General features: G+C 33.0%; 2 protein-coding genes across 2 annotated transcripts; one reads left to right on the forward strand and one right to left on the reverse strand.

The window, feature by feature from the left end:
* Positions 1-5,501: 5,501 nt before the first annotated feature.
* LOC140013468 (uncharacterized) lies at positions 5,502-5,882 on the reverse strand. Its single transcript, XM_072062756.1, has one exon. It carries the CDS (start codon positions 5,880-5,882, stop codon positions 5,502-5,504), a length of 381 nt encoding a protein of 126 aa, XP_071918857.1.
* A 3,308-nt stretch (positions 5,883-9,190) lies between these two features.
* LOC113705966 (flavonol 3-sulfotransferase-like) lies at positions 9,191-10,097 on the forward strand. The gene is made up of 2 exons (XM_072062757.1): positions 9,191-9,237; positions 9,629-10,097. The coding sequence occupies exons 1-2, from the start codon at positions 9,191-9,193 to the stop codon at positions 10,095-10,097; spliced, it is 516 nt and encodes a 171-aa protein (XP_071918858.1).
* Positions 10,098-13,754: the final 3,657 nt, after the last annotated feature.

Raw genomic sequence — 13,754 nt, forward strand, 5'->3', positions numbered from 1 at the left:
CGATGTTAACATGGACTCACATTCGACCTCCTTAGGGTTCTCATCAATCAGTAGTGAGATAGGATTAGTGTCCTTTTGAGCAGTTTCATTGTGTTTGGAGCTATTTGAATTCTCCTTTCACTTACATTGTAGAAGTTGTACATAGGCTTTCCCTATTGACTTCTCTGTGATCGATTCAACTCCGGATTTAGATTGGGAAGAAATTGTCGATGAATCTTCCCCTTCTTCCTTGAATAGGTTGATGTTGAAAATGTAGAATGCATGGAACCCCTCCATTAGACATCTTGCTTGCCATTCAATCAAGTTGCCTATAGAGCAGTTCAAAAGGTTTAGCAATGATCTGCTTAAGTTCTCCTTTTATTGTATCCATCATGAGATTAAGATCAACTTTCCATGAACTCCCTTTGGCAGATATCTTTAACCTGCACGAAATGTTAGCGGAACAAAAAATATCTCACACACTCAACCTCATGTGTATACCTCAAGCACTTGTGTTCACACACTCTTTTTATGATCTCACACTTATTCAATGCCATGGCACCTTGAATTCACTCAAGATTTGGATGAATATACCAACCAATAAACACCTCAATTATGGCCTAGAAATTGAAAGAAAAAAGCTGAAAATTTGGACAGCAATGCAACAGGGAAATTTCAAGAACTAATGATGGAAATTTTCTAAAGAAGTTGGTGATTTAATGCTGAAAATTTTGGATTTCAATTTCCTAATTAGATTAAGAGTTAGACATCTAAAGATTGCTGAAAAAATAAGGCCATGTTTTCCTAATTCGATGTGGAAGCAATCCAATACAAGAAATATCAATATGATTAGGATTAGCAAAGAAACAAAAGTAGTCACAAAATTTGTAAAATTCGACTAGAATTAGGATTCACATGAATAAAGCAACAAACAAAAAAAAATTTTTTACGGATGAGCAGTGCGATAAATAGTATGTAGGAACAGTAACGCATGAACAGTAACACTACAGTAATGGCTACAGTAATGATAAAGTAATTGCTAGAGTAATGATATAGTAACACTATAGTATTCGCTACAATGCTGTGTTTTTTTTTAAATCAACAAGAAAAGGTAGCCATGAAATTAACACAATCACGACAATGAAGAACACAAGAAGCAATGAGAAAACAGACAAAAATAATTCGAATGGAAGATTTAAAATCCTAAAGACAAATAAACCCTAATTCATAAAAAAATTTTTCAAGACAATTAAGAAGAAAAACAAGAAATTAAAAGGAATATAATCTATCACCTTGAGTTGAAAATTTGATGCCAACTAATACAAATTCTCCAAAGATGAGAGAAATTTGCAATCCCACAAGAAAACCCTCGTTCGTAAGGGTATAGGTTTGGACAAAATTTAGGTAGGCCGATCACAATTGGCTAAATACCAAATTGATGTGACACTCAATCCACTCAAGAATATTCTCAAAGTGAATCAAATTTTGGAGTTAAGTAAGAAAATCAATTCAAACTTAGAGGAAATCTCAAAAACTCAATGTCATAAACTCTCAACTGTAGAACTTTTGTTCTTTACACAGTTATTTAAAAGAGACAGCAACCTAGACTAAGTCCCATGGGCCGAACCCTAACAAACAAAACAAACAACTGACTCAATCATTTGGCCTATTAAGCTCAAAGGCTTAACACAAGATTGGCCTTTTATTAACTAAAACAACTATCTAAATAACTAAATAGAAAACCAAACAATAAATAAACGATAGGAAGAAACTGCGGAGAGTTAGATTCAAACGCCACTAGTTAAGTCTAGAACTTTTCTTTCTCAAGTTACACCTACGTCTTCCAAGCAATGTTTTAAAAACCGGACCGTTAATTGAACCGGTGAAATGAAAGGGTCGAGGTTCAACCAGTCGGACCGGTTCAACCTTGGTTCAATGAATTTTTTTAAAAATAATTTATATAAATATATATATGCACAAAATAAGACATGTAATGGACTAATTTAATACTTTACATGATGAAAAGTTTACTATTTTTGAATAACTTGGATTTTTAAAAATAAATTATTTATTTTTGAATTATAAGTTAAAACAAATAAATTTCATCTCAATTTCAATTATATCTACCAAAAAATCTTAAATCCAACCCAAAAATATCACAATATTTTGAAATTATACAAAATTCACGTCTATGAGAATATAGATATTGTGAACTTAAATTTTAATTTACGTTTTGGGATTTAGAGATTGCAATTTAAAAAAGAAAGTTTGGAATTTGAAAGAAGTCAAGAGAATCGAAAATAGAAATGCAAACTTAATAAGAAACAAAAAATGAGATAAAAGTAAGTGGTTGTGGCATTAAATAATTTGGGTTAAAAAATAATTCTTTTTTAACTTTTTTAATTTAATGGACAAAAACAAAATTAAAAGATGTAAGAAAACATCAATAAATTAAAAATAAAGATGTTTGATTAAAAAGGGAGTGACAAAGGAAAAGAGAATAGAGAGAAAGAGAGAGAGAGTTGAAGATTAAAAAGAAAGAGTCATGAGAGGATGAGATTTTGTAAGAAAAATGGAAAAAAGAAATATGAGTGTTTGTTTTATATAAATAAGTTATAAAAAAATTAATAAGATGTGATAGTGCAACGGTTACTATATTGGTCTTCTATTACAAAGGTCATGAGTTCAAATCTTGAAAGCTACATTTTGCAAAACGCCAAAAAAAAAAAAAAAAAAGAGGAAAACTCGAAAACCGGAAAAAACCGATTCAATCTGGGTTCGACAGTTTCACAGTTGGACCGATTTTTGACCGGATTTCTAGCATGATCAACCTAACATAGAATTGGACCGGTGCCATGGCCGGTTCGCGATTTAACCGATCGAACCGGCCGGTCCGGTCCGATTTTCAAAACATTGCTTCCAAGCTCCTTAATCTATTTAGCACGAACTTTCTTTGACTTGAACGACTTATCCATCAAGTTCTTGAGTTTGAATTTGGCTTTTTTACTCTAGAATCCATCATGACCTTGATGTCCGCATCAAATGGGCTTTTTGTGGTTTGTCTAAATAAATAGATTACATATTAACAACTCAATAATTACTCAAATTATGTATTAATAGTTCAATAATTGGTTCTGCTTCTTAATGACGTACATAAACATCTGTTACTCTTTGGTTAATTAGGAGTTGCTTGTTTTTGCTTGTGTTGAGTCCTGAGTTTGAATTTTAGTTTGTGGGTTTTGTTTCTTAAAACAGATTTTGATTACACTACCACAATTTTTATGTTAATGCTCTTAAAAGGTGTTTCCATGGATATTACAAATATGCCTGATATTGCTTGGGTTGGAAAGACTGTCACACCAGTAGGGCTGTGCACTCTTGTAGATGTCCCACTTTATCTGCACATTTTTCCTCCAGAGCTTGAAGCCAAATTCTTTTTTTTTCCTCCAGAGCTTGAACCCAAATTCCTTAAGCATTCTCTAGAACTTGAACCCAAATTCTATCTTTTTGCTTTGTGATTGGTTGCTAAGGCTGGTTGCTTGGACCAGTTATTTGGTAATTTAGATGAATTTCAGAAATACAAGACTAGTGAGTTTGTTTGGATAGGAAGATTTGCAAACAAAATTTCAAATTTTTTTCTACTTATATCATAAACACAATTTTCAACCATCTTTTTATCTTACATACATCACATTAAAAAAAATGTTACAGTAATTATTTTAAATAAATATTTCAAATAACCTCCTATCCAAACAATTTTTGGTGATTTGGACTGGTTATTTTGCAATTTTTAGTATTTTGGCGGTCTCTTGGGCATTCAGGGATCCAGAGTTAGAGGACGTTGGGCCGTTCTCTTATTTGCCATTGGATTTGGCTGTATTTAAAAGCTGGGCCAATGATTCCAATGGTGTACATATTCCACAGGTTGCACTTTTCTGTAGTTTGTTATGTTATTCGGTGTTCGGTGCCTCATTTATTGTTACTGCCTATTCTTAAAGAATTTGTGGATGTCTTGTATCTGAAGACGAATTTGCTTTTTCCCTTTCTTGCTTTTTTTGCCTTAAGCTTTGTGTGTGTGTGTGTGTTTTTTCTTCTTTTTTGGCAGCCTCTGCCGTCTTTTACTGGTGTATTTGCATTTCTTTCTCATTAGCTATCAACTGAGGACATGCAATATGAAAGAGGGAATATTGTGTCAAGAATTTACGAATGTCTTGTTTATGAAGGTGAATTTGCTTGTTCCCTTTCTCGGTTTTTTCACCATAAGCTTCTTGGTCCTTAATAATTTTAAACCATTTCAAAAATTATGCTTGCATGTTCTTAATGCACGCAAACAATTACCAAAACTTCTATACAATTTTAAGCATTCTAATATCTTTGAATTTTGTATTAGCTCAACGTTCTTTTAGCGTTTACTTACAACAATTACCATGGACAGCTCCTAATTTTTACATGTATTCAATCTATTTATCTATTATCTTGAGCACTTAACAATCAATCTCCTAATATAACCACAGAAAAAAAAATATGAGAATGATTAACAACATTTATAATAATAGTTATAACAAATATAAAATCAACTACAACAAAATCAACTATAATAAAATAGTTAACAATAATAATATAATAGTGCATAAATGTGGTGGATTGAAGCATGGATATCTCTCTTTCTTCTAATAAGCTCTATCATTTTTAATAAAAATAACTTCAAACTTCTAATAATTTATATTGATTTTGATAAAAAAAAAATCTTAATTGTTTTCCCCATTTTAATAAAAAACCTTCAAACTTCTGATAATTTCTATTGATTTTCATAAAAATAACCTAATTTTTTTCCAAAAATTGTTGAATTATAGGGGCCAACTGCAATTAGGGACAACTATTAGTGATTTATTGATGAACTAGTACCATATAGTCTCACTCGTTCATGAATCTATCTTCGATCACCATGGACTAACTACTAGTCCGACTCCCGATTAGTGTCGAAGTAGTCACAAATTACTTGAATATCACTGATTAGTGTTGAACTAATCCATTGTCACTCAGGCTAGTCATTAGTTAATGAGTATTGTACAATATACCCACCATTAGTGCTCAACTAGCTTGGTTTTTTTTTTTAGTCACTTCGAATTTTCTTTGCTGCCTTTGTCTTCAATTATTGACTTCCAAGTTCCAACCAATATGGTTATTCTACATCCGATACAATGAATACAAGACAATCCAACAACTTAGTGACCTATTACAGCTCGTATCTGTGAAACGAAAGATATTAAAGAATAACTTCTGACTTACAAGCAAAAGAATCAAAAGAACAAGAGCCCCCACTCCGGAACTGCTCGAGCTGGCTTGAGTTTAAGTTGCAATGACTGCAATCTTTAAGAAAACAATGATACCTGCTAAACAAATGATTCCTAGCTTTTATTACTTCCTTTTGGTTCCTCCTTCCTTCACTGTTTCTTTTTCTTTATGGGTTCACTGCCATGCTTCTTTCAGTTAAAAACACTTTGTTTTCGGCTGATTACCGCTCATTGAGATAGCAACACAAGACCAGCTTCTAAATCCTCCAACCTAAGAGTAAGTAATTCATCTGTATCTATGCAGTCAAAACTGAGCCTCAAATCCAAATTTTCTCTTGCATTGACTAGCATCGGATCTACTAGACCTCCATTCATTTCCTGGCGCTGCTTTTCCGTCGTTTCTCTGCTACACGACGGGTGCAACTTAAATCCATACAACCAGATACTCTCAACTTGATTAGTCATTTTAAGATGAAGAATCTTGGCAAGATCCTCAGAACTGAAGTCGTTAAAAAGAAAAAACTTTGTTACCCTTCTGCAGAGGCCTTCATTTGAAGAAATCACACGCTTCATTGGTTCACTGTAGCCAGCAAAGATTACAACAACCATGACTGACATTCAACTAGCTTGATTGTTTGGCTGTTTAAAAGGTGATTTTGCAGAGTCATTCACAGGCAAAATTTGCCCCAAATCCAAGAACCTGAAAAATGCTGGAAAGAGCACGTTTTTATGGTATACACAAGTGGTGATTGCACCATAGGCATGAGAAGCTAAGGTTGGGATGATGGTGCAAGTGATCAGAAGAAATCTAAAGCCTGCATTTGATTATTGAACTCATTGCTGGACTTTCGTGTATTAATATTACTGAAACCTTGTATGTAGTGGAATGTTTAATTTTTCAGTCTTAACAAATATTTGATACATTTTTTACATGGATAGGTATCCTAACTTAATTTTGTTTTTCAAATTCTTCATTTTGTCATGATATTAACTACTCTTGTTTTATTTATTATTATTATTTGTTGATTTTATCTTATCATTTTATTTTCTCGTAGTTTGTTAACTTACTCATTTTTCAACATTACCAATTTATGACAAGTTTTAGCCTTCTTTCCTAACTTTCCAAAATAAAATTTTAAATTTACACACAAAAAAATGCTAGATGTTCAAAGTTTTTGGATTAAGTTTTTATGTTAACTTTCACATTATTAGTTCAAATTTTAATATTCTTATTTTTCAATTATTAAATAGTATGTCATTTTGTCAAATTGCGCACGAATGGGAAAAAATTGATAATTAGGTTTATTAGGCATTATAAGTAAATATTTAAAATTAATGATGAGTGTAAAGGATGGTATAAATTGATAATTTAGCTTACAAAAGGAATTTAGATGAGTTTGCAAAAGTTAAAATAAATCAGTTGTAAATAGACAATTAGATTACCCAACTCATTTTCTGATTTACTTATTTATACCTATTTAATTAAATGAGTATCAATAGATTAACTTATTTATACTCATTTTTCATTTTAACCCATCTAAACTCTGCCAAGTCACCCATTTTGATACCTCTAGTGCTCACACATGTAATAATCGTTCCAGAAATGTTGAATTATTGGGGCCAATATACTCACCATTGGTGACTTATTTTATTTTCTCTCACGTACCACATCATAGTTTCACATTAACTCATCGTTACACCGGTCCGTTCATTGGTCTTTTCAACAATGCTTACACCGGTCCGGTCCGGTCCGTTCATTGGTCTACTTTCAGCAAATTTAAAACTCCATCTGCTTTTCATCTTGCATGTTTCCTGTGGCTCCTTTAAAATTAGCTATTGATTTCACGCTTTGTTTTTTTTAGCCATTTTTCCACGCAGCCATCTTTTATTGTGTGGGCCCCACCAACATTCGCCCACGGTACCTGCTACGTAAATGCTCTCCAACCAATAGCTTAACAACACTGGAATTCTTTCACTTCAGTCTTGAACGCCCTCCATGTGTTGACCTTTCAACCCATTTGCAGCCAACTTTTCCGAGTTAATGTATCCTCAATTAATACTTTGTAGAAAACTCCCTGCGTACGTATATATATATATATATATATAACCAGATATCCATAGCACGTATATATATAACCAAAAAAAAAATATATATATATATACATAACCAAATATTCCTAGCAACTACTTCAGAACAAATTCATTTATTACTCTCATCCAAATAGAACCAGACCTCGTAAAAATTGATCCGAATGAATTTGTCAAATCCATTTTCTCTCCAAATCATTATATATATATGTGTGTGTGTGTTGGTTTCCAAGAAGAATCCATGATCAGATTCGCTACTACAGCCACGAATCCGTTCGCGAATTGTGTATTTACCTTTTGTCCAGAAGTTTTGGGCGATGAATCTGCTGCGGAACAGAACATGTTCCTCGATTTTGCTACCTACCTTCTGAACAATTAACTCCGAGTTCTTGACTCGGTAATCATCTATAGCATGGCCTTAATGAAAGCAATAAGAGTAGTATTCGGGCAAGTTATCATGATTTAAGTGGGATGGAGTAAGATCATTCAATCCTGACAATCCAGCACATAGGATCCTGATGCGTATCTCATGTATGTTAAACTACATATACGACATCAAGATATTGAATACTTAAGAATTAGCTTACGGATGAACCAGATCATACTTTTGCATGTTTTGCCATAAAACACTACTCGCATGACAAGCAATTATAAAGGAGTTTAATTCTTTCATTTTAACTTATAAACACATGGAAAACAATACTAAAATTTGACTAAAAATACGTAAAATATATACTGATCACTTCTTATTTGGATGTTGTCGGAATAAGAGAGGAAATTGGTTGCTGCAAAAAAAATTTTAGAGTTTGGCTTGCAAAGAAAGAAAAGAAATGAGGAGGATTCGAAGGATTTTATCCCTCCTTTATTTGGTCAAGCACCCCATTTAATGGGCATGCGTCTCACATGACCTATTTTTGTCCAAATTGCTTTGAGTTTTGTCAATTGTCCTCAAACAGTCGAAATTGAGCAACTTTGAGCATGCGATGTGTCTGGGGCGAGGCTTTGGGAAAGAAATTGGTCATCACGTGTTATGGTACAGAAACCAGAGTTGCAGGAAGCAGAATGAATCTAACTCGAATGAAACTATTCAGTAATGAATCAATGGGATAGTGATTGAATGAACTTCAATTTTCATTAATGAATCGTAACAACAAGTACAAGAACAGAGGAGACGGATTCAGATAAGAAGGTGGAAGATCTGAAAGAAATTTGGGAGGGAAAAAATGAGGATTGTTCCTCAGGTTACTACAATCAATTCCGGATGGAATAATTAAAAATCTCCTCTCACAATGAAGCAGGCATGTCTGCTTATAAAGCTATCCAATTTTTAACAAACTTCTAACTACACCAATAAGAATTAAACACGTGGCTTCCAATACAATCTAAACACGTGGCCTTCTTTTACACAGCTCACTCCATGACAGAGCCTCCCCCTTAAACAATCCTTGTCCTCAAGGATGTTGAACAAAGTTCCAAGCTTCCAAACAAAGTCTTCGGATTGATATTTGGCAATTCGCAGCAAGCAAGTAGTATAAGAAAATGGCAAAGCATTATAAAGACGTACTATAAAGATTGAAAAACATTTTAAAACGAAAAGTATAGAATAAGGAATTATTGAGGTGACACCGCAACATCCCATTATTAAACTAGTACAAATTTTGATATGTGATGTTGTTGGATTCAAGAAATCCTGACTTGCTAATACCGATCCATTTTAATTTCCCATGGAAGAAACGCCAGTATTCGCTCCTTCATCCTCAACCAAAGGTACAGAGAAAATGGATGAATTTCAAGAATTGCTACAAAAATTCCTAAAGAAGTAAACTGGGATGGCCGTTGGCAATGCTATTACGACAATTTTTGGTGTCCAGCAACAGTTCGTAGATCCACAATCTTCTTTCAAAGAAACTTCAAAGCCAAGGATCGCGACGTTATCTTAGCTTCCATGCCTAAATCAGGCACCACTTGGCTAAAATCACTAAGCTTTAGCATCATCAACCGCAAGAAGAACTCAATACTAAAGGGCCCTCTCCTCACCACCAATCCTCATGAGCTTGTACGTTTTCTGGAGTATGATTTATTTCTGGAATGTGAAAAACCTGATCTTGATGCCTTCTTGTGTCCAAGAATTTTCTCAACACATCTACCATGCCATGCCCTTCCTAAATCAATTTTGAATACAAAACGTCGCACAATTTATATACGCGGAAACCCTTTGGATCAGTTCATTTCTCACCGACACTTTTTGCTTGAAAATCGTGGTGAAGATCAGCAAAAGCACTCCCCATTGATGAAGATTTTGGATTATTTTGCAAAGGCATATACCCGTTGGGACCCTTTTGGGATCATGCTGAGGGGTACTGGAATGCAAGCTTAAATGATGTTCAAAAGGTGTTGTTTCTCAAGTACGAGGATCTCAAAATAGATGCAACTTCTCACGTGAAGAAGCTAGCAGAGTTTTTGGGATTTCCTTTTTCTCCAGAGGAAGATGAAAATGGTGTAGTTGAGGAAATTGTTAGGCTTTGTAGCTTAGAGAATCTCAGGAATTTGGAGGGGAACAAGAACGGCGGTGTTAATACTCCAGCTACTAAGTTTAAGGCTAGTTCCTTTTTTAGAAAGGGAAAAGTAGGAGATTGGACAAATTTTCTTACTCATTCCATGGCAGAACGTTACAAGAAAATCATGGAAGAAAAATTGGGAAATGTGGCTTATCATTTGAACTGTTCTAATGGTTGAGCAATATATTAATTTTCGCCTTTTTTGTTGAATGCTTTTGGTCAATCCTCTTTGGAGATCTACAAATGAAGAGTTTTAGTGTTCGAATGCTTTAGATCGATCATTTTCTTTGTTTTGATGATAGACATAACCATTTCTGATGCGGAGAATTTTGAAGTGATTTGAGAAGTACTGTTATCATTGTTTATCAGATTAATAGAACTAAGGGCTGTTTGGAGTTGCTGGAGCTTGTTGAAAAGTATTTTCTCAATAAAGCTTTTAATAAATGTACTTATTAAGTGGTTAAATGCTTTTAAATATGCTGTTTAGTCCTTAAAAAAAAGTATGCTGTTTGGAGACATAGTTTAATAAGTTTTTACTATATTGGATAATGTGTGATTTGAAAATTTTTAAATGTATTTATATCTTTATTTAGTTTATAATATAGGATAAAATGATTATGTTTAATGTTTTATTTTTTAAATCATAAAAGCTACTCTAAAAGCTTTAAATTTGATTTTTTGCTACAAATGCTTTGTCACGCCTCTCTTTTGAAAAATAAAATTACGAGTCATAAAAAATGAATTTTTTGATTAATATGAATTTTTGGTTTTTAGAGAATAAATAAAGAAAAATAGGACTTAAAAAGTGCGACGATTTTGACCCAAAATAATAGTTTAAAAAGGGTTTTTAAGAAAAAATAGGAGCCGATACTTTGTATTAAGTTAAGGTGTACCAAGTCACCCAAAAATATATTTTCAATAAAAAAAAAATAGGTAAAACTCTTTTTAAACGACTCCAGATCTTTGAAAACAAGATAAAAGAGTTCGGGAGTTACGGTTGAAGAAAAAAAAGGCAAAGATTTGATCTAAAACACCCTTTCAACCTAGTTAAAGTTAGTCGCATGATCTAGTCGAATTTTTTTTTAATTTAATCTATAAAACTTATCACATTTGGATGTTACTATATCGATGCGAACCTAAACCTAATGAATATTGAGATGGTTGAAATATCTTTTCAAAGTTTAATTGATGCAATTCACATTAATTGTGATGTCCAAAAATGATTCTTAAAAGAGATCACAAATATGCAAAATGAGACTCAAAGAAAAGAAGAATTATAATGTATAAATATACGTGACCTAAAAAAGAGGAATGCAACATAACAAGTACGGGGGACTAAGATTTGTGACTCAATTTTCCTTTTTATAGAGGAGATACGAGCGTGCTAAGGCTAAGAAGCCGTACGCGTCCATTTCCCATATTTGAAGGGTGACTCTCCTAATCTAGTCACGCAAATGAACTAACCTACTTCTAATTTTGTAAATGGAATGCAAGTCCAAATGTCATGTTTTGCACACATAGAGGTAAGAGAGATAATATATAGAGGAAATATTATGTAAGATGAGAAAAAAATCCTAAAATGAGAATATGCGTGGGGTGCAATAAATGTCACGCAAGCATGTGATTCTAGAGTGTAGACGGCATAAAGGGTCTAGCATTAGACTAATTCATTTCTACAAGTCTTTACTAGCGTTGGACTAGTGAGAAATCGGGGAGCGTGGCCACAACTAGCGTTGGACTAGTGTGGTGACGTTATGCGTTTATTATAACTAAATAAATCATATAAAACATAATTAAAGCAAATAAACACATAATGCACATAGAGCACATAACACATGAGCATAATTTTTAGATTCAAAATCCTAATGAAAGCGAGTAAACACATAAGCAAACAAACATGCAAGCACACAAGGAAATAAACGCAAATGAAAGCCTAACTATTACATTCGAGGCCTAACTATAATTTAAGGGGGGAATTCTAAAAATAATACCCTAACTATTACATTTATCTAACTAAATATATTTTTAACAAAAAATAAAACCTATCTATTACATAGGCTAGTTAAATACATGTCTTGAGCACCTATCTATCACAACTTGTCATTTTAATGCCTCTTAAATAATGATCAAAATTAAATTAAATAAATAAAACTTAAAATGAATAAGAATGAATAATTAAAAGAAAAATACTCAAAACATGCAATTGCACATAAAAACACATTGGAGCACATAAAAGAATTTAAAATAATAAAAGAGATTACCTCCCTTGAAGTTGTGGTTAAATGGGGTGAAATTTGCCCTAATTATGCTCCAAAATTAACAAAATAATCAAGACACCAATTTAATTATAAAACAAATGAAAATAATCATGAAATCTACCAATTAAAGCACTTGAATGAAGTATAATTAACAATTAAAGAAAAAAATAACTTATATTTAAGAAATCAAAACTATCAGGGATCTAATTGAAAAAATTAAGAAAAATTTTCACAAAATTTAGGGTCAAAATTAAAGAAAAATAAAGTCAGGGACCAAATTGAAAGACAACCCAAGTTCTTAAAGCCATAGTACAATTACTTACAAATATAGGGACCACTTTGCAAAATTTGTTACCAGATTTTTCTTAACAAAAGGCCATGGGCCATTTTTCCTCTTTTTGGGCCGAAAATTTCGCAAGCCTAGCCGAAAACATCAAGAAAATATGCAGGCTAGCCAATCACTTTTGACAAACAAACCCAATCAAAAAATGCAAGGGCTTTGGCTTCCAAGCCCAAGACAAACCCAATCAGAACTTATTAAAACCCATTTCCAAAAGTCAAAACATCATAACCAAAGCCGCTGTTAAATTTTCTTACAAACCCCAACAAGACAACTAAAAAAAATATTAAAAACTAATTATGTGTTACAATCCAGGATTGATCTACCCAAAAAAACTCATTTAAAATATAAAGGAGATGATTGAAACTTAAAAGGACAAAAATGGTTCAATTACAGAACCTTTTGGGCCATAACATAATTACTTAGAAAGTCAAGGATCAAAAGGCAGTTTTTAAAAGTTTTGCATGCAAAGCTTTGAAGAAGCTTTCTTCTGCAACCGAAAGCTTTCTTTCTGCAAGTCAAGAAATTTATTCAAACTCAAAATGACAGCCGCAACATTCAAGCCAAATTCATGGAATCATCAACTAAACCCAATAGGAATCACATCCCCACAAACAAAACACAGAACAACATGGGACTAATGGCTCAAAATTTCCCATCCTAGATTTGCAGATAGAAAGGAAAGCAGACAACTTTCACTCATGGACACCGAACAAAACCCCAAAACATAACTTTGCTTATGAACTGCAAGGCTTGCAAAGATAATCAAGGACAAACATTTACATTAACTTCCAAATCTTATCTTCTTTTATGCACACCAGATACATCAGACCCAGCAAAACCATAGAACCCACACCATAAGCTCATGAAAGCATAATCTGAAAAAGGTTCTCTTTTGATGAGTTAAAGATTTTTCCTTTTGTGGATTGCAGCAAGAAAATGAAAGATTAAGAATTACCTTCGATGTTTACACACAGAGAAATTGAGAAAAGTGGGATTCAAAGCTCAAATCTAGAAGCCAGGAACTTTGATGCAGAAACTTTAAGAATGATGAAGGTAACAGGTTCAAGCCCGGATTTGGAGATGTTGCAGAGGTTTTTTCCTAAAAATTTCCAACACAAAATCTTCTCCTCAATCAACGTAGATTTCCCAGAAAAAGAAAAAAGAACTAAAACGTGATGTTTATACAGGAGAAATATTAATATAATAAAAAATGAGACAGAGAGTGTTACAGGAT

The sequence above is a fragment of the Coffea arabica genome, chromosome 8c (genome assembly GCF_036785885.1).
Source record: "Coffea arabica cultivar ET-39 chromosome 8c, Coffea Arabica ET-39 HiFi, whole genome shotgun sequence".
Taxonomy (NCBI): Eukaryota; Viridiplantae; Streptophyta; class Magnoliopsida; order Gentianales; family Rubiaceae; genus Coffea; species Coffea arabica.

Excerpts from the sequence above, each read along its gene's own strand:
- LOC140013468 (XM_072062756.1), bottom strand. The coding sequence starts at position 5,882 with ATGGTTGTTGTAATCTTTGCTGGCTACAGTGAACCAATGAAGCGTGTG.
- LOC113705966 (XM_072062757.1), top strand. The coding sequence starts at position 9,191 with ATGGCCGTTGGCAATGCTATTACGACAATTTTTGGTGTCCAGCAACA. Across the intron at positions 9,238-9,628 it reads ATTTTTGGTGTCCAGCAACA|ATCAGCAAAAGCACTCCCCA; the intron begins GTTCGTAGATCC and ends ATCGTGGTGAAG.